At 35.0% G+C, this 21,501-nt stretch overlaps 2 protein-coding genes across 6 annotated transcripts; both read left to right on the plus strand.

Moving 5' to 3' along the window:
- Positions 1-1,445: 1,445 nt before the first annotated feature.
- On the plus strand, positions 1,446-6,518 carry LOC135629712 (zinc finger CCCH domain-containing protein 14-like). Its single transcript, XM_065137532.1, has 3 exons — positions 1,446-1,709; positions 2,883-2,943; positions 5,433-6,518. Exons 1-3 carry the CDS (start codon positions 1,637-1,639, stop codon positions 6,211-6,213), a joined length of 915 nt encoding a protein of 304 aa, XP_064993604.1. The 5' UTR covers positions 1,446-1,636; the 3' UTR covers positions 6,214-6,518.
- Positions 6,519-7,359: 841 nt separating this feature from the next.
- Positions 7,360-21,318, plus strand: LOC135628958 (uncharacterized). Of its 5 annotated transcripts, XM_065135998.1 has the most exons (16): positions 7,360-7,541; positions 7,643-7,785; positions 8,070-8,525; positions 10,938-11,015; positions 12,126-12,283; positions 14,748-14,811; positions 16,045-16,112; positions 16,633-16,692; positions 16,768-16,891; positions 17,501-17,641; positions 17,750-17,856; positions 17,931-17,981; positions 18,054-18,137; positions 19,185-19,348; positions 19,798-19,944; positions 20,926-21,318. In XM_065135998.1, exons 3-15 carry the CDS (start codon positions 8,201-8,203, stop codon positions 19,940-19,942), a joined length of 1,569 nt encoding a protein of 522 aa, XP_064992070.1. In that variant the 5' UTR covers positions 7,360-7,541; positions 7,643-7,785; positions 8,070-8,200; the 3' UTR covers positions 19,943-19,944; positions 20,926-21,318. The 5 variants fall into 5 exon arrangements, with proteins under 5 accessions (XP_064992070.1, XP_064992069.1, XP_064992066.1 ...); XM_065135997.1 differs by having other exon boundaries at positions 16,633-16,891; positions 20,910-21,318; XM_065135994.1 differs by having other exon boundaries at positions 7,361-7,541; positions 16,633-16,891.
- Positions 21,319-21,501: the final 183 nt, after the last annotated feature.

Raw genomic sequence — 21,501 nt, forward strand, 5'->3', positions numbered from 1 at the left:
TAACCCACGTTTATTGTGTGATAGATGTGCTTCTTAAAACTTAAAATTAATTAAAATCGTGATATCTTACATGGTTTTCCTAAAATTATCAGTAACACTTCACCTTTTTCATCTTGAGATCCTATTAAAATATATTTACCTAAATTTAATTAATAGTAAATAATAATTTTTAATCATATTAATTTTTTTTAATATTAAGATACAATAAAATCGGCCCAACTCCATGTGTTATTAATTGGAGGTTATTAAAGTAATATAAATATTTTTAAAAAAATAATTTTACGTGTAAAAATTTAAATTGTTTTATAAATATTAATATAACATGACTTAAAAAAATTTACAAAATTAATCGGAGGTTACTAATGTAACATCATTTTAAAAAATATATTTTTTTGCAAAATAAATTATTTGATAAATATTAATATGGCATGACAATAAATCATATTCATTCTTGATTAAAATTAGACAAAAGATCTTTAAAGGGAGGTAATATAATCCCCCATTAGTGGCATTGGCATACAATAAAAACCAACCAAGTGCATGTATTAATGGAAGTTTATTCAAGTATTATCAATCTCCTTTTGAAATAGGACACTAACCAAGTGCATGTATTAATGGGAGGTTATTTAAGTAACATCAATCTCCTTTCAAAAGAAAAAAAATATTAGATGAATTAAAGGAAATATTTTTTTAAACAGCTCTCATTTTTATAATTATCAAATAATCCATTATTTTATCCAATATATAGAAGACTCTCAAACTTTCCTTTTTTTTATAGATTGTTTAATATATTATTTTCATGAATACCTAAAAATATATTATAATATAATATAAAAACACTATAACATAGCTTTTTCTTTTTTTACAAATTTTATAAAAATATTATATTTATATTTTTTAATCATCTATTAAAATATTTTCAATAGTATTAAAAATATTATAATATATTATAACATAGTATGTTATAGTGTCTCTTTTGGATATTGCTGAAAATATCGTAACATATTGTGGAAATATTATATGTAAATCGATTCATCAAATCCGTCAGAATAAAGAAAGGAAAGAAAAGAAAAAAATAATTAGGATTTAAGAATTTTAAAAATAAGGATAATTTCCTGAAAAATTATAAAAAGATGAACTTTTTTGAAAAATCACCTAAAAATATTTATAAAAGATAAAGATTATGTATAAACATTATTAAATTACTAAATAAACATTTGCATAATATGACCGTAATTTTCATTGGCTCAGTGTTAAGTTTTAGACAAAATGTATTTATCGGAATGTAATGGAATCTCACATAAATATATGTTTTTAATGATCCTTCGGCCCATCACTCCACCGCACGTGACATCTCTTACGCACGTGATGTCATGTGGTGTCCACGGCATCGCCAATCGCAGCGCGGACTACAATATGCCTCGTCAGAATATTTAGTTCGGAGGCTTCGAGTCCTGCGCCACAGGCTGTCCTCCACGACTCTCTTTCTCTCTCTCGGTCTGTCGAGGCACGGGTTTTCTTCTCCCGCCCAAACCCTAACTAGGGTTCCGGCCGATCTTTCTCAGTCCCTCGGTCCTCCCCTTATTCCCCTCGAGTCCTTCCTCCGGCTCCTGATCCAGATCCCGTGGCCGGGGCCATGGAAGCGTCTCGCAAGAGAGGGCCGCCGGACGCCGCCAATGGAAGCGGCCCTGCGTCGAAGCGGACAAGAGGTAGGAAATGATTTTCTGGCCTCTATCACCTTCTTTTTCTACATCTCCTTCTTCTTTTCGAGGTTCGCCTGGTGTTGTTTTATACCGTGGCCGCCTCTGTCTTGGTAGCAGAAGATAGGGTTCAAAAAGTAATTTCCTGGGCTTTTTCTTCCTCTTCTCTTTGTTTTTTGAATTCTATTTGTGCATGGCAGGCTACGCTGCTTTAGCTTGAAAAGTTGATGATTTTTTTGGTCTGATGAACATTGATTTTGTCAAGTTTTTGATGTCATATTCACTTTTCAATAGGTTTGGAGGTATGCAGGTTCTATTTCCGTCTAATCTGTTTGGTATTTGATCAATTTTTACTGACATTTTATACAACTTGCTTTGAGGGAAAGGTGTTCAGACGTTGTTGTTGTAAGACGGCTGTGTTGTTGTTCTGGCATCGGCACCTTTAGCTTCTTATGGGTATAGATATATTGTACCATATCTTTGTCTTCCGTTTAGGGCTTGTTTTGAGTTTGTTTCTGTTTGTGAGGTTGCATTTGTTGGCTTACGTGATAGAAAAGAAAAATCTGGCCAATAGATACTTCATGGTGTCTTCTTTTGTCGTGCACATTGTTTTCTGATGAATAGTTACAATATAATTTCATGGCCATGTAGCTTGGTATCTTCTAATTCCATGTCAGTAAATGTTCCTTTTCGTTGCTTCTTCAACGTCTTAAAGACGATACAGATGATTAAGGCTTGGGCAAGCTCAATAACTTTCTTTCATTATATTCTTTACTAAAGAAAGTGCTGGTTCTAAGAGCGACTGTTGTCGAGAATTTCCGACATTATAGGGGTCATCTGAATTTGTTGTTTTATAGTTTCACTAGCAACTAGCTGAATCAAACTGCTGTATGCCGCTATCAAATTATAATTATATCAAAACTACTGGCTGCAGTGATTTTAGTAGTACACAGTTGCTTCCGGATTTTCATATTGTAAAATTTTGAATAACTTTGAGACGCCTTCTTGTCAATTGAGAATTTTAGTAGTGTTTTAAATTCTGATGTAAATTAAAACTTTGTTGTTGTCAATCTATATACCTATTTTCCCCAAAGGGTGGTAAACTGTTTAGTATGTACTTTAACTACCAAGATTAGTAAATGAGATGAACTTAACTGAGAACATGTAACTAATGTCATACAGAATCGGACTCTTTCCAACATGGTATAGGAAGCAAATCGAAGCCATGCACCAAGTTTTTCAGGTTATAATCCTAACTTATCTAAAATCCACATCATATGACAACTTTTGTTTTTGCAACTATGTGAAAATTGGAACGAAATTGTTTTTTGGTGCTAATCTATCGGTCATCTAAGATTTTTTGTACAGGTTTATGTGCTCTAAGCTTGTTAATAACACTGAACAGAGTAAATTGGAGTTCACAAGAAGAGCATGTATCGCAATTCTCAAGTGATGAACAACTTCATAGCAACTATATGGAAGATAAATATTTTAATGATTTGATTGATATGGCTGGTCACATCCAATTATCCGGTTACTTGTATATATTTCGCCTGTTTTCTCTTTGCCTTATCTGTTTATTTCTATCAAAAATTGATTTATCTAATTGGATTAGTTCTTTGGTTGTGGGAAACAGAATTATATTGGAAGTAAGACCGTGTTTTTATACATTGTTTGTTACTGTTTCTTATTTCCAGTACAAACCTAAGATTAATTTGAATGGCAAATATGTAAATTGTTGAGAAATTTGTTTACAATGTTTATCTCATTTTTATGAACAAGTAGTTAACATTCACCTTTGGAATTAGAGATTGTATCATCTACCTCCAGGCATAACGACAGACCTGGTTACCCATGTTTGTATCACTTTCCTTTTACCCTTTCCTATGCATGTCTTGTGTTAGAGAGTTCCTTATACCTCATTTTCTATTAATTATCACTTTGGAAATAAACAGTCATCTCCACTTGCCATTCGTGGTTTACATACTTGAAGCATATCTAAACTAAATGTTAAGGATACTCATATTTGAACCCTAAGCGCACAATCGTTGCAGCTATGGGTAGATGATGTTGTAATAATTTATTTGTAGCTTTTCCTTGAAGAATGTAATCACCTAATTCAGTCACTATACTGGTTTACTATGATATTAGATACTGAATTTCAAATCACTTTTTTACATAATGATTCACATCAATGGAAGATGCTGACTTAAACAAAAAGTAAATTGCGTGACTAGTAATGATTAAACAATGCTAGACTTTCTCCTTCAGATATTATGTCATTTGGGAAATTTGAATTATGTTTGAACTTGACTAACACTCATGTAAAATTGCTGGTAAATTATTGAAAGTATTTATTCCATTTAAACAATTACTGGCATCAACATCAACCTTGAGGACCATTAGGAACTGGTGGTAGGAAACCTTTTTTTAAAGACATCTGAAATAACTCATTGAGATCTGAGTTTTAAGTGTTGTGTAAAGGCATTTATTCTTATTTAAATTAGGCTACAATATAATAGTATTGGGAGAAAATACCTGAAAATATATTGAAAATTGATATGAAGCTTCCTTCATAATACAAAGGAAATATGGCAGCTAATCTATGGTGTAGTGGACTTTTTCTTTTTCTCTTTGTATGTGGGGTTTTTTGATAATGTTGCTGTCAATCTGTACATGTTGTTCTGTGGTGTTCGTTGCCAATTAAGATAGACTTGGTTATTAATATGGAAACATGAGTCTAAATCTAAAACTCAAAAAACTACATCTGATGTTTTTATTACATCATCTTGCTAAAAACTTTGCCATGGGAAATTTATACATGCACACCACTGTCCTCCACTGAAGATGGCATTGTTGGTGGTTGACTCATTTAATCAAATAAATTCTAGTAGTTTATCATCTTCCTTATTATTATAATATATGACAAGCAATTTTGTTAATTAAGCAGATGAAGGAAAAGCATGAAATTAAAATTTAATTTTCTTTTGTTAAAATTTTTTATTGATAGAATGACTTGTGTGCAAGAAATTGGCATATAGTTGGCTAAGCAAACGTCGATGATTAGGGTTTTCACAAGGCGTAATTGTTGACTATTGAGAGGTGATGACGGTTGGTGATGCCATGTGATGAAAATTTTGTCAGAACTATAATGGTGGTAATGGGGGTTGCCTGAGGTGATTGGTAATATCTTTTGTGACTGTCCTCTGTTGCATCAGTTCACCCCATTGATGATACTCTTTTATTGGTCATGCTAAACTCTGATTTATTCCACATGGTAACGTTTTGTAAATCATGGTATTACTAAAAGTAATGGGTATAATGTAGATATGCTTTTACTGTCTCGTGTGTTTCGTGAATTATCAATGTGTTTATGCGATGGTTCATTGACCTATGTTCTTTGTATTTTTAGTTCTTACGTCTTATAGCTTTGGAGTCGACTTTCTAGGAGGATTTCTCCATTGACTTGTGTGGAGTAATATGGAGCTGCCTCTATTGACCCACTCATCTAACTTTAAGTTCTAGTTTTATTTATTTGGTAGAAGTATTGGTTTTGTTTTTTAATCTTTACTTCAAGGTATGTTCTCTTTGTGGCGATGTGTGTTGTAATTTTGTATGCAAATCTCATCTAGTAAGAGAGATGTTTTCTTTCTTTATTTTTATGTTTTTGGGCAGTTAGTTTCTTTATATGCAAATATGTTGTCTGATAGTGGTCCTGGTACTGCTCTGCAGCACTGCTGGTTGCCCATTTGGAGAGGGTTGCCATTTTCTCCATTATGTTCCTGGTGGCCTTCAGGCCGTTGCCCAGATGAACAACCTAGGCAATCCAGCACTTGCACCTCCTGTGAGGAACCCAGCAGCCCTTTCTGCCATTCATGATGGTGCTCCTGCGCCTGCTGTGAAGACCCGCTTATGTAACAAATACAACACAGCAGAAGGTTGTAAATTTGGAGACAGATGCAATTTTGCCCATGGAGAGCAGGAGCTTGGCAAACCAAAGGTATCATCCACTGATGGTCCAATGGCACCTCCAATGGGAGGAAGACCGGGAGGTCGATATGAGCCAGTTCGTCGATTTGAGCCAGTTCCCCCTTCTACTGTGGGTGCTGCTGCTAGCTTTGGAGTTTCTGCCACTGCAAAGATCAGTGTGGATGCATCTCTTTCTGGTGCCATCATTGGGAAGGGTGGAGTCAATACCAAGCAGATTTGCCGCCTGACTGGTGCAAAGCTGTCGATACGGGAGCATGAGTCAGACCCTAACCTGAAGAACATTGAGCTGGAGGGATCGTTTGATCAGATTAATCGGGCGAGTGCAATGGTGAGAGAGCTAATCGTTAACATTAGTGCTACCACTGGGCTGCCAGCCAGGAATTCGGCTCCTGCAGCCACAACAGGCTCTCGGAGCAACTACAAGACTAAGTTGTGTGAAAACTTTGGAAAAGGGTCTTGCTCTTTCGGTGATCGGTGCCACTTCGCACATGGGGAAAGTGAGCTGCGCAGGGCTTCCGGGTGAGATTAAAACACCAGCAGCGGTTATGTCATTTCCGTAGGATCTGATGGATTCCTAAAAGAAACTTTTCCGAGCATCCATGCGGTTAATGACTCGGGGTAATTTTAGTGGTACTTTGCTTCCGTAGTTTTCCTGAATCTTGTTGATTAAATTTAGACTCTGCTCGTTTTCTGGTTTCTCTTGGATCCATATCTGCCTGGTTTCAGCTGTTAATGATATGGTGATAAAATCCTGTGATATCGGAATCATTTTGTACTGTCTCTATTTGATTGTGATTAAAAGGTGACTTTGCAGTGACTTTCTATTTAGTGCTTAGTCTTCCGTGTCTGACTGCCTCATTATTGTATTTGGATTACGAAGATAGGATTGGCTTGAACGCCCATGCGAGATACCAGCATTCTTGATGACCAGAGATGTTCTCGGTGATCCCACAGCCTCCCTGGTGCGATAGCTGTAGCATATAGAATTACGTTCAAGTTACTTTTATTAGTTGATGTGTTAGAAAATGATATACCAAATCGATCAAAATGATATATCATCATGAATCACAGCATCCTGTTAGAATGTTTTTCTAATATTAAACATTCACATTTGGATAAAATAACAAGAAGAAGATTTAAATAAGGTGAGCAAAATATTCTTTACCGTAACTATTTAAATCAAACATGAAATGTTAATATATAAGCATCCACATGAATCATAATATGCTCATTTAGCTTGATCATGGCGTTCTTTTATCATCAGCGGCACCAAAAATGACTAGGATATAATGAGATAATTTTGTATATTTTTCACAATATGCATACGGGGATTAATATTTGTAATTCACTTTTTATTGTTTATAATTATATTTTAATATTGATAAACTAATCTTTTATAAATACACCGAATACTTAACTTCCTTCTTCCTCCTCTTCTAACGTTGATAAAATAATGCATTACGAGGAAGAAAAAGAAAATAAAATCGATAATATTAAGATTATAAATAATAAATAAATTTTTTAACTAATTATTAATAGCAAACAATATTAAATAATAAATTTATATGCATATATATATATATATATATTCATACATACATACATACATACATACATATTTTCCTGTCATTCTTTGATATTGAAGCTTATTAATATTCTAAGGGTCTCTCGCCGTGTTGCTCACCGGTGGGTCACCGTAGCCCGACGAGGACCGTGGTTTGCAATAACATCGTCCATCAGCGCGATCTCGGCGACTGGAGGAAGAAGATCCCCAAGAAGAAGAGAAGATATACGGTAATTGGACTGCAATCGCTGCTGGCTTCCTCTTCAGATCTTTGGATCTTTGGGCGGGTGACATCTCGATCCGATCCTTGCCTCGGTTTTCGCTTAACCCTGTGGTTATCTTCCTGATCTGATTCACTCTTTGTCCTTTTCTCTTCTTGAAACCCTAGGGTCGATTTGTTCAAGCCCGATCTCACTCCGATCCGACCGCACACCCGTGTATTTCGTGCCTCTCGCCGTTTGGAGTATAGATTGGCCGTATTGCTCTGATAATTTCTGCGGCTTGCTCGCCCGGTTCACGCGTCTTGGAGTGGTAAGGGGATGTCATGGTTTGATTTCGTCGATCTTTGTTGGTTCGAAGCGAATTCGATCCAAAATCCCACTATATACCGAAGTCTCGATTTGATGTTACTTCTGCTGCAAATTTTTCTCTCGACGCGATTCTTGGATCTAGGGTTCTGTCCTTTTCTTTTTCTGCCAGTTTTCTGATAGAAAATTGATAGTCGTCGTTGTATTTTGCTGCATTTTATGCAGTAGCATTTAGTCGCACTCTAGTTCACGATGCTCTTCTAACTCTCTCTTAACTTCTTTTGCCAGGATTAAATTCATCATCATCGTAACTTGGGCTTTGATATTTGGCAGTTTAGTTGAAAAGAGTTATAATTCATGATGCTGCTCACTTATGAAGAGAAGTCACCAAATTGAATGGGCATCCTTGGACGTTGGAGATGTCACAGAGCGGGTTTTCCTTCTTTAGAAGTACTGGATGGTTTGATGAGAAAAAGGTCGACTTGTCCAGTAAACAAGATGTTGCTCCTTCTCTGAGTATCCTGCTCGACAAAGAAATATACAGGCCTGGCGATTTGGTAACTGCTACTGTTGAGATTTGTTCCCCTAAAGTTTCAAATGGATATACTGATGGAGGGAATTGGAGCAATAAAGCCTCCTCGTTCTTGCTCGATAATTTTAGTTTTGAAGTCAAGGGTCTCGAGAAGTTGGATTCCCAATGGTTTTCCACTCAGAAGCCATTGCCCGGGTTGAAGCAAAGGAGAGGTAGTGTCTTCTTGCAGTTTCATCAAAAGCATTGGTGTAGCATGAGATGTTCAATTTTTTTACTTGGTTGCTATCACAAAAAGGGAAATACATCTCACTGTCACCTTGATCGTTAGTCTTTCTATTGGCCATTGCAATAGTGAAAATATCAAGAATTTGATCACATTCTTAACTCTGATAGACTTTAGCGTTTGTTTATGACTTTATACATCTTATCATCTTCATTAAACAATGCCATTTTACATTAGATTTATGCAAGTTTATATAAGTAGGGTATATCAGATATCATGCAGTCTTTCATAAAACAGTTGTTTTTTTACTACATTAATTTCTCAAGTTCATAAATTAGTTGTTGCTCATTGCTTAGTTTTTGTGTGTGTTCGCGCACACGTGCTTCATGCTTGATGGCATGAAGCACTTGAGTACCATTTCATCTCTACGCTTTTACTTTTACTAAAAGAGCTGAATGCAGTGTTTTTATGCAATTTGGTACTTTTTGCCCTTTTGGGAACCGATTACTTTTTGAGGAAGAAAGATCTGTTCATCAAAGCTTTAAGTTTTACCCCTTTTTTGCTGCAGGGATGTGTTCATCTGTCTCTTAGTAGACATTGTTTAACTTTATTCTTGTTGCATTCTTAGTCTTTGTAAAGGAACTAGTGGACCAGTAGGAGTTCAGTTACTTTCAACTAAGTTTGTTTAGTTTATGTACTTTATGTTCTTTGCATCTGGAACTTAGTTTTAGGTTATGTTTAATGGTCTAGGCTAGGAACACATCTTTATGAGCTTTGGCTTCACTTTTTGTTGTACACCGAGCATGCCAACCATACCATGCACTACTGCACCATATGGTCTACTGTATTGTGATATATAGATACCTCAACTACTACAACAATAACAAAGCTGTAAGTCTCAACTATTTGAGGTTAGCTATATGGATTTTTTTGCTGCCATTGAGATCTGTGAAAAGTCATATGCTTAATTAGGTTCAAAGTATTTAAAATCTTTATTTATAGTTTCTAGTAAGGTCTTTTTAAGCATTCCTCTACCTCACCTTATACCACTAACATTAATCATTTCACCTCTTTTAACCATCGTACCTGGAGGTCTTATAGGTACATGCTTATATCATCTTAAATGATTTTCTCTCATGTTATCTTGTATCGAAGTGATATCTAGTTTACGAATAAAAGTATTTCTTTTTCTATCTTTCCCAGTAACTCTACACATCCATTTTAACATTCTCATCTTAGCAATACAAATTTTTTGTATACTTTAACTTCTAGTTCTTTTAATTTTTCTAGTGACAGTCTGTATTATACTTTACCATATTGACATACGGACTGAGTTGTCTAGAATGAGGTTTGTTATCCAAGATCTAATTTCTTGGTTTGTAAGTTCTATTTGTTTACCAGCGGGACAGAATTTTTAAGATACTCAGATTGCCTTTTGCTTTTTCTTGGGAGGTTTTGTGGCATACACTTTATTATTTTCTGAAAGCCTTAGTTTTTCTTCAATAGGAAAACATGTGAAACTATTAATTCTTTTTACTGAAATCTTTTGTAAACAAAAATGATAGAAATTACCATTTTCTTTTGGGATAGTCAGAGCAAGCTTTTTGACCCTTAAATAATAACACATAATACTGCATACTGATACAAGTTCTAAAATAAAATCTCTTATCCTTTTCAATTTTCATGCTCAAAGCTCCAATAGTGCATTAATTTTGCTGAAATAAAATAGCGGTGACATCATTTTAAAACTTTGGTATAAATTCTTTGTTTTTCTATATCAATGAAATGAGAAACTTGGTTTTTAACTTTGTTAGCTATCATTAAATAGCCTCATCGACTTATTTGCTTATACTTTTACAACAATGTTTTTATACATAACTATCATTTCTTGCAGAAGAAGACTATGTTTAGAAAAGTATAAGAAAAATCAAATAGATATATCTAGTTTAAATCTGTTTTGATATCTATTGAGTGAATAGTGGATACTTTTGAGCATATGACCATTAACAACATTTGGTACTCAATAGAGATTTTCGGTTTTGTTTGTGGGCAACACTTTCTTTGATTATTTTCTCGTGTAAACCACTATATTGTCTTAAGCAATGTTTATTGTACTGCCCGAGTCGGTACGGTACAAACTGTATGGACCAGTTCGACTAGCGTTTGAGACGTGGATCACCCGAGTCTTTGTTGGCATGCCCCATCGTACCATGTGTTGGTACATCGGTATGTACCGACCCAACAAATCTTCAATACAGGTCCAGTACCTGAAATGACGAACCCTGGTCTTAAGCAGAGGGAACATGATATATTTTCCTTATATCATATTTAGCAGAGCAATTTTATCTGGCAAAAAATGGTTATATATTTCAGTTTTGACCTTTGCTTGTTGGTGTTACAGGTGAACACTTGTTTCTGGACTGTATGGCACCATCAATAGTTTCAAAGGTGATAATTTCTTCTGGGTGTAGCAAAACATGTAAGCAGCATTCTTATTCAGTTGGACACTACTAAATCTGCAATGAAGTTGCATCTGAAAAAAAAAAGATTTATAATGCTTACCATGTATCATTTGTTATCTAGTGTTGAGTAATTGTTACTTTTCATAAGGTACTATGAGGCAACTCTTTGTAAGATATTGTGCAACTGCTATGCTTGGTCAAGTTTTCTTCTTTTGTAGTTCGATCAATCTCTTCCATATATTTATTCTTTCTCTTTCTAGATATTAGATGGACGGATAAGATTAATGATGTAGCTTGCTCACGGTTTTGCCTGCCTATTTATGGTGCAGTTGACAGAGAGATTGATGTCAGGCACCTTTGAGACAACCAAAGCGACAAACAATGAAAGCAAGCCGTAATGTCCCAACTCCCAACTATCCTGGGTTGATCAAATGGATTTTCTTCAGCCATTAGCTCTGTGTAGAGAAATGATAGGAACAAAGAACGTCAAATCTCTGTTTCTCTTTACAACCAAAAAAAGAAAAGAAAAGGAAAACGAATGTTAAGACCATAGGAACAACTGAGCTTTTATTGCTTAATAGAACTATTTGGCTATTTTTAAGTCAATCAGTAAGCTATAAAGGTGGATTCTAATGGTTCATATTACTTATATGTTATAAGTGCCTTCCTTCTTACTGCCACCCGTATTGTATGTTCATCTTCATCACATATCAATCTGGTGCTTTTGCCTATTTTCTTTCACATGAAATTTGACATTACTGCTTGCAACGGAAGCCTGATCCATCAAAGGTTTCTGTAATAAAGAACTAATGGCTGAAGTAATATCTCACTTGACAATGAAATTAGCACCCGCTTCCCAGTTCACTTTTGTTTCAGAAATGTAGTGTAACTTGTTCGATACATGCCACTATGATGAAATTTGTGGGAAAAAGGCCAAAGATTTGCATAATTGGTGGTTTGCAATAGTATTTCTGATATAAAGTTATTTGATCGAAAAATTCATGGTTTATCCTGTTTTCCCTATGTTGCTTCCCAAATCATTTATATTGTAGAACTGATCGATATTTTTTTGTTCAGTGTGTTAAATATTGTTGTATCATTCTTACATGCTCAAACAATACATACAGATGTGTTACGTGCTGAGCTACCAAAGATTTTGCCACCATCTTACCGGGGTGTCAGCATTCGCTATATTTATTATGTAAGAAGTACAATATCCGGGAGGTGGTTTGTACTGGATAACAATGATGGTAGTGGAGTGTCCACGGATGATTTGATTCAAGTGGTTAGTTTTTTTCCCTCTTGCATTTGTCAATAATAGGATTTCAACATATGTTTTACTGTCACATAATATATCTTGTCCACTCCTGGTGATCAAATCCAACTGTCAAAGTTGTGGCTGGTGATCATATGCCACTTGTCTTTTACCACATCAAGATAAGCTAGTTCACTTCAAGCAACTTTGCACTTGATTCCTTTGGTCCATCAGCTCTCAGATATCACCAATCAACTTTTAAGTTACTGAAGTACTAATTAGAGCCTACACAAAATGTTTCTTTTATCGACTCTTTTGCACCTGATACCATTAGCCCAGTTGCTCTCAAATATCACTGATCTTGTAAATTAAATCAGCTTAGGTTGGCTTTTAAGTTGCTGAAATACTAATTAGAGCCAACTTAATTGCTCTTTTACCTACTTGTACCCGACCATGTTAGTATGAGTGTATGATTCCACTATTTGAGGGCCTTATCATGGCATAACTCTTGGTGAGTGCATTGGTCAGCTCCTTTTTAAAAATTTTCATTCCATATGGCTGGTTTCTTATAGATGTTGAAATTTGTAAACGAACTAATTAGTGTTACTAGTCTTGTTATTCTCAATTACATAATTATTTATGAACACTGAATGTTACTATAGCTCTTTTGATTCTGTCCTACATTACTAGGTTAATTGTAGGTTTTCCACCTTTTGGTCTATGGCTGGATGGTTATGATAAAAATAGTCACTGAATATTAGTTATCAATTTCATTTCTGGTAAGGCCATTGTCCTTTTCTTATTGCACACAAGAAAGATTATACGTCTGCTTCTTTTACTTGATGTCCTTTTTACTTTTTGTATAATGTTTATAAATTTCTGCCACTCTCCTCATCATTAATTTACTCAAGAGAAATTAGTCCAACACTTTTTTTTCTGTTATATAAAAAAGAGAAAAAAATGCAAAGATAAGGTGCCCCACATTTAAAAGTTGCCGCTGTGCCCAATCCTTAAATTCATTATGATTGTGAAAGTTTTTGATGGAAAGCTTCAAATGTTGATCTTTGACATCTTCTAGCTTTGCGATTGTAATGATTAGTTATCATAAGTTTAATTAAACTTACAATTGAACTTTTTTTTTGTCATTTTTCATGTAACAAGTTCGTTCATTCTAGTAGAAAACAAGGTTAATTAACTATTTATTATTGTTTATGCTTGTCATTATTTGGTTTACTCTCTGGTAGGATATGTGTTTGAAGTTATCAGGTTATGCTTTTGATTGCTAGATTTCTGGTCAAACAAACTCAGGTTGTCGTAGAGTGATCTTCTTAGTAGTTTTACTTTTATCCAAGGTTCGTAATTTCATACTGTACCGACATATCGAGTTCAGCTCAGTATGGTATGAGCGTATCGAGCAGTACACTCTGACGTACCGCTCAATATATATATATATATACATATATATATATATATATAATAATAATAATAATAATAATAATAATAATAATAATAATAATAATAAATAATAAAGTTAAAATAAAAAAAGGGTGATGTTGCCTTGTTTCTTCTCCCCGTGCGGATGAGAAGTTGCCGACGACGCTGAGGCCTCGTTGCCTTAGATGAGGAGGAGGTGACATCTTATCTGCAACGTCCAGGGAGTGAGGGTGGTGATGAATCGGGACTGTCAAGGGTGAGTGACGTCGGATCTCCAGTTTCTCTCTTTTCTTCTCCCTCTTCTTCCTTCTCCCTTGGCTAATATCATCCGGTAACTGGCGGCGACGATCAAAATTGACCATTACTGATCGATTTCAGGCGATAACGGGGCGAAAACAGTCCCAATTGACGATATCGCCCGATAGCGGGCGGTCCGCATACCGGTCTGCTGGCGGATCGGTACCGAACGGTATCATTCAAAATTAAAATTCTTGCTTTTATCAATAGTATCTCAGTTTACATTCTCTTTTTAGTTTCTAAAACGAATCTAGTTAATATTGTTCTCACTGTCTTTTTTCCTGACAAGCCTATCTCAAATTTCTTGAGAGATTCTGGGAATAATTCACTCTTTTATATAGAGATTGTTCTTTATTCAGGCATTTGGACAATTAGGCATTCTCTTATCTCATGAAACTAACCCTTATTTCATCAACATTTTGTATCTTTAATGATTATCTTAATAGCAAAATCCAATCTTGGTCCTTTTGATGGTAACATTTGCATAAATGTTGGTCTGTTTAGGTATGCATGTTTATTCATTTCGTTTTAGCTTTCACTTGGTTTTGTCTACCCTTTTATCAGTTTATCCTCATTTTAGAAATGCCTCTATCTATTGAGAAGGTAGATGAGATCAATGTATATGATCTTTTTCTGTTTCTTTTCGTTATTTTTGAATAATGTATCTAAAACTGTTAACTGCCACCTGAAGGCATAAGTCAGCTGGCTAATTAATTGTATGATTTATCATAATTTACTTGATGGCTGCACTTCAATTTTGTAGGAAGCTCGAGCTCCACTGCAGATTTGGGTACTAGAAAAGAGCAACAACTTGCTGACTGAAGAAGGTGACGGCGGCAATATATTCTGTTTGAATACTTGAAACACTAGCGCAAGGAGCATGATTATTTTTGATGTGGCCTGATGTTAAATTAATTGCATGCATGAAATAGAGTTAATTTTATTTGTGACAGAAAATGGTTCCTACAATTTGTGGTTGTTATTGTAGACCTGTCAAGCTAACACAACTTGTTCAGTAATTAATCAGATGAAAGAAATTTTTGCTATTACCCTTAATTTTTGCAATGCTTATTAAAAGATGCTTTGTGAGTTTGTTCGTTAATGAAGCTCTCATCCTAGACTATTTGCTTTAACATATTTCTGCATCTTTAGTGCTTTTTTATGACTTTGGTTTATCATACGTAATTTTTTTGCAATAAAGGAGGGGTTTTCCTTCCATTTATTGTCAGATAGATATTTTGCTGTGAAACTTGGTGCTAAACTGGCAGACAGCAGTTGGGAATGGTTGGGGCTTGTTTGCTTTTATAAAGAGCACAGATCTTTGTACCCCTGCAGATAATAATGGTTGAAAGATTACACTATCATCTTGGAATTTTAAGGCATGTTTTTAATTGATGGTGGATATATGATCACTAGCAATTAAATAATGAAAACTGTAGTATTTGTGTCTATTAAGCTAGCTGTGATTTTATGCTGTAAATCTATTTTAGTATTTATGTATGCCTTGGTCTATGAGAAGATAAAGGTATGTTAAAAGATAGCTCATGATTGCACCTTTCTTTTTTGTAACTCAAAACAGTGACAAATTTCTTGGATTATGTGCTTGTTTTGATGAGCTACTTAAAATCTTATGTTGTAATATCATCTGAAAAGCCTTGTTGTATCTTATAATATTGAGTGCAACTTAATTGACAAATGGCTAAAGTTATTCATGTGATATACATGACTTTTGTGTAAATGTAAAATGCTGATATATGTTTCTTTTGAAATAAAAGGAACTTGTTATGTCACTTTTGTTTTCATCTGGTGATTGCTGCTTTTAGTTCTTACCATGTGCTAATTCTTCAGATCAACATAATATTTCTATGAGCAATTTTGAGCATTTTCTTCGTGACAAAGACATAGATAACATGTTCCATAACTGTGTGATGGCATGACCTTACTAAAGCGATTGTTTTTACACCATGCAGTATGATTTGTATGTTCTTCTACTGCTTTTAATATTGTTTATGTTAATGTTGGCATATAGATAAGTTCATATGTACTTGGTTTTATTTCAGGAAACTTACCAATTGCAGCTGATCAGTTGGATATATATTGGAGAGAGAAAGATGCAGATTCTGAATGGGTATTTACATTCCATGTTCTATTCTTATCATGAAAGAAAAATGTCTTGGTTTGTTTTGCATATATTTCCTCCTTTTCTATAGCATTTTGCACCTTTGAGAAGGAAATTATGACTTCATTGTGACTTTGTAAGATTGTCTTTCTTTACTTGTTTTGCTGCAAAATGATCTTAAAAAGCTGAACATTTATTTCACTTTATTAATTTCTACTATCACTGGGAAAGTTAACTTCATGTGACTGAAGTGACATTTTTTATCCTATCAGGACAAGCTAAGGTAAAGAATGTTCATGAACTCTATAGGACATAGCTAGGAAGATGAGATGTTTGTATAACGTGGATATCTTTTTTGGATGTGTCAACTCACATGCTTTTAGCTTATTAGATATGCTACTAAAGCCTGTATCAAGCCACATGCTCTTCTTTGAGAAGAGTACTGGAGTTCATCTCTCGAATAGCTTCTTTCGGTTAAATGTTTGTTTATGTGCAAGTTTTCATACATTGATGCTCTTTTATCTGGCAGGTTCGGGCCAATGAAAATCTGGATGTACTGGATGAAGAATATGATAGCTCAAAAGATGAAGTATCATCTGTTTCCTCCTACAATCCTAGTAGAGGAAATTTTGATATGCCTTATCGGAGTTCTTTATCCTTGCAGTCAATTGCATCAAGGCTTTCTAGTAATGATTTTCATAATTTTCAAGCTGACCGCACCACTGTTCCCTCTCATGTTCCTCTTGCTCAGTTGTCTGTAGCTGAGGCCATAGATGATCCTGGTGCAGGTACTTATGTATCCTTTGAACTTGTTGTGTATATGTTCATATTAGAAGTGGATTACACGTTAGATTCGACTCCAATACATCAATTTCATCTGATCATCTATCTCTGATGTCATTTCTTTTCAGTTCTCATCGTATCAAACATTTATGCTAAAACAAGTTGGCAACTTGTTGTGTATATGTTCATATTGGAAGTGGATTACTCCTTAGATTTGACTCTGATACATCAATTTCATCTGAACATCTATGTCTGATGTCATTTCTTTTCGGTTCTCATCGCATCAAACATTTATGCTAAAACAAGTTGGCGGTCACCTTAGATTTGACTCTGATACATCAATTTCATCTTATCATCTATGTCTGATGTCATTTCTTTTCAGTTCTCATCACATCAAACATTTATGCTAAAACAAGTTGGTGGTCAAAACCTAAATGCATCTTTGTCAAGGCAACTTATGTTCTTCATGTACCACAGAAGCATGCAATGCATCACTTCTTCACTATAACATTCTTTCTGTACCAATTTGCATTAGTCTGTTCTGTTATGTGTTGTCATGCTTAATGATTTTCTTCTTTAAATAATTCCAAGCTGAGGGTTTTTTGTGCTGACAGGTGAGTCATCACCTCAGAATAGGTTGAATGATTCTTTATCTACTCCCTCTCCCAGTCAGCAAAGAAGTTCTCAAGAGTCAAAGTTTCTTAAGGATGATATTGTATCACCTTATATGCCTAAACCTGTTGAACCTCTGTCATGTAAGTTGTCATATTTTCTTCTTCCTGTTTCGTGTGCATAAACTACTGCTCTTTTTCCCTCTTAGCATAGAAGGATGATAAATAATCTGCAACAACCATTCCCTGCAGCAGAAGGCTTCATTCGTGGAAGGTCTTACAATATTAAGATTGATGACCAAACTTTGCTTCGGTTCTCTCCTAAGAACTCTGACTCAACTTACTACTTTGGCGACATGGTAAGACCATTTTCAATGGTTTTTCAAAAATCATATTTTTATTGACTAAAATACACATGGTATTCTGTCGACAGATTGGTGGCACTCTTACTTTCTTTCATGGAGGATTCAGGAGATGCCTTGAGGTATAAATATATGGACTCTATCAACTTCATCTCCTTTCTAGAAGTTTCATCTAAATCCGTGAGCATTTTCAGATTGCAATAACTTTGGAGATTGCAGAAACAATTACCCAATGTTTTGTTCATCCTTCGAGGAGGAGCTCACCAACTATCACTAAGGTACTTCCTCTAGGTTCATGTTGGCTAGTTTTTTAAAGTTTAAGGAATGAAAACATATAATTTCTTGGTTACCCTTGTCAGTGACTAGACTATGTCCTTTTTATGCTTTTTTTTCTCAATTCCTAGCTTCTTTCATTCTTATTATAAATGTTTTGTGCTACATCAAAACTGCATACCTTATTTTTGGTGCTTATGCAAATTGCTTGAAGAAAGTGGTTCTCTTTTTGCCTTATTGTAAATATTTATTCTGGTATGATGGTGGCAGAGGAGATTAATCCAATAAAGTCGTTTTACATGTTCAAATTTTGTAAAAAAGAAATTTTGACTGCTTTGATAATCATCAATTCTATAGGTTGATTTAAGAAAACAAATACAAGTCTTCTGTGAAGGAAAACAATGTTGCATGAATCCACCAATTAAATATTGATTCCACATCTGTATAATTGTTGTTCCTCGAACTAATTGTACGAAGGGATGCTTGATTAATTTATGAAAACAATTGTTGTTAGGAATACTCGAAGACATTCATTTGAAAGATCTGTGGCCTGATAACAAAAAGTTACACCTCTAAAAGAAATACTTCGAAGTATCTAGGAATCCAATGATTACTGAAAGATGAGCTGCCTGGGGGCAACTATAATGGGATCATTTTCTGAGGAACAATCAATCCAGTTTCTTTGTTGGTATTGTTGAATAAAGCAAACAACATTTGCAATGGATCATATTAGATAATGTGACCCATCAGTTGGATGGAGCACACGTGTAACAGTCTTCTCTTCATGAATAATTTCATTTTTTTAATTGTTACTACTTTAGTCTATTTAGTGGCTGGGTCTATTTTAATTTTCTGCTGAATTTTGTTTCCAAATGCTTTTGGTGGATGGATGTTAATATACATCAATCAATGAACTCTGACTCGCCCTTTTTAGATGGATTTTAATTTCATTGGGTATATTTTTAAATTGACACTTGGTTATGTATTAAACGTATAACCCTGTACTTCTGCTCATGGAGATGCTATCTCATCCTGGTGCTTTGAATATGCAGGTTCAGAGTGAACATCATGAGGTAGTGGCTGATTTGGTTCAGACAAGCTTTCTTTTCTCAATTCCTATTGATGGGCCAATATCCTTTTCCACACCAAAAGTATCAGTGCAGTGGTCACTTCGCTTTGAGTTTTTCACCACTCCCAAGGATTTGGACTTGAGTAGGTAATGTTGCAACAATCACCTCTGCTAGGGTATTGTAGTTCAAACGTTTGTATCAGATGTCTTCCACTATCAACTGAATTCCATCCTCGTGCCATATTTTGCTGTCCCCATTGTGCATATGATGTTGCATTAGCGAAAGACCCATAATAAAGTCTTGATGAATTGATTAACTTATTGGAATTTCATGAGCTTAGCATGCCTACCTTTTCCATGGAGAGAGGAAGCAAGAAGCAAAGATCAAGCAATTTACCAGAACTCAGGAACATTTCCTAGTCTAACTTTTCAGAATTATGAACCCCATGATAGCAATACCTTTTCAAGTTCTTATTTGATTCATGCCAATCATACCCTTAATTAGTTGTACGTTTTGAACAAACTTACAGCACTGTTACCTTGGTCATATTGGTTGATTGGAATGAAAGTACATTTTGTATCCTATCCTTTGACAGGTACGAGCATCCTCTACTCATTGAGCAAAGAGAAAAAGGAGAATGGATTCTTCCAATAACAGTTCATGCACCTCCTCTAAGAATTCGAGCTGGGCAGACAACAAATGAGAAGCCTTTGTCTCTCGGAAATCTCCAATGTGCTTAAAGGTGAGTAAAGCTTTAGATCTCAAAGTCAAGAGCTGCAATTCCTTCTGCCTTCTTATCACTAGGTAGGTTGGATATGAACAATGACGGTATTTCATTTATACGAGCCTGAAGAGTATATCAAGGTTGAAAGTTAAGAATAACTATTTAGGAAATCGTGAGTTAATTTGAACAATACAGAGAAAAACAGGTTCTTTTTAAAATTTTGTAATTGTGTAACATGTCCATATATATAATAACGGTTTCTTTGAAAAAAATTGCAATAGTGAAAGGTGCCAATATGTCTAATGATTTTATCGGGTTTGGGCCTTTTATGGAAAATATTTTCTTCTCGCAGATGAAAGTTGGTTGCATGCTGTGATGTTTTGAGGGCATGGTATTAATAGAATTACACATGTTCAAGCTGAAAGTAGACACTCAAGTCAGTTAGTCTAAAAATAATACAATTAATTCCTTGTAATGTGTATAAATTGTTTGTTCGTGCAAGAATTTTCATTGTTCATTTTGGTTCTTCTACATGATATGTTATTATTTAGTTTGTATTTTTCCACTCCTTAACACTAGCATTTGGGAACATTTGCTATAATTGTTGTCTTTGAATTGCTGAGACCTTTGCTTGTTGGAACATAATTAAGGAATTGCCTACTCCAATCTCGTACATAGAGTTTTAACCTCTATCTTATTTTCATTAATATCTCCCTTTTTGTCTGTTTTGCCACGGTTTGACTCCGCGATCTCATACAAGACCTTAATGTTTTCTCATGATGGATGATCGTAGCCTTACTCATGTCAAACTGATAGTAATGGTATTTAGTGATTTCCCAGATGAAAAATTACTTGCATGTTTCAGGGACAAAATATCCAAGGATCTATTGCTTAATTCTGACAAAAAAAATGATTATTTGTATAGGAGTGAGGATTGTTGACTTCTTATTTCATTGTTCACAATGATTAATATATTTATGCAGATTTTTTTTCTTTCAGGAGGTGGTGATTCTGCCGTGCTTTATTTTGGAATAGCTAGCTACATTTAAGGAGCAGTCAGGCATGTGGCTTAATCGAATCTCTTCGAATTGCCAACCAGCTCAAAGCCGTATGTGCTAACTGGTCATTGAACAAACATCTGCATGAACACACCATAGAGAATGACATGGCACTCTGAAGTTTCACCCTTCATCTGCTATGGCAATTTCTGTGGATCGACCCACAGCCACCACATGTACGATGCCAAACTCCTATAACCATTATCCCCAATCTTTTATCTCGAGAGAAATTTACAAGATTTCATGCATTTAAATTCATGGTTAACCAAGAACTGTAAGATTGCTCCCATTGCGTTTTGTCAATCAAGAGACTCTACTATCTGTCGTGCGACTATCCGCTAAAGTTGGGCTACTATTATCAAACTAGCTGTTTAACGGAAGCCATTTTGGTAATTGCTATTCGATTTTGTATCTTAAGCTTCCCATGAAAGGAGGGTTCAGATGTCACCGTCAGGCGAGCAATGCAGTGGAGTCTAACCCACATATTTGAATAGGTAAATCCTAACCAGGCAGGTTG

Source organism: Musa acuminata, chromosome BXJ3-1 (assembly GCF_036884655.1).
Source record: "Musa acuminata AAA Group cultivar baxijiao chromosome BXJ3-1, Cavendish_Baxijiao_AAA, whole genome shotgun sequence".
Classification (NCBI taxonomy): domain Eukaryota; kingdom Viridiplantae; phylum Streptophyta; class Magnoliopsida; order Zingiberales; family Musaceae; genus Musa; species Musa acuminata.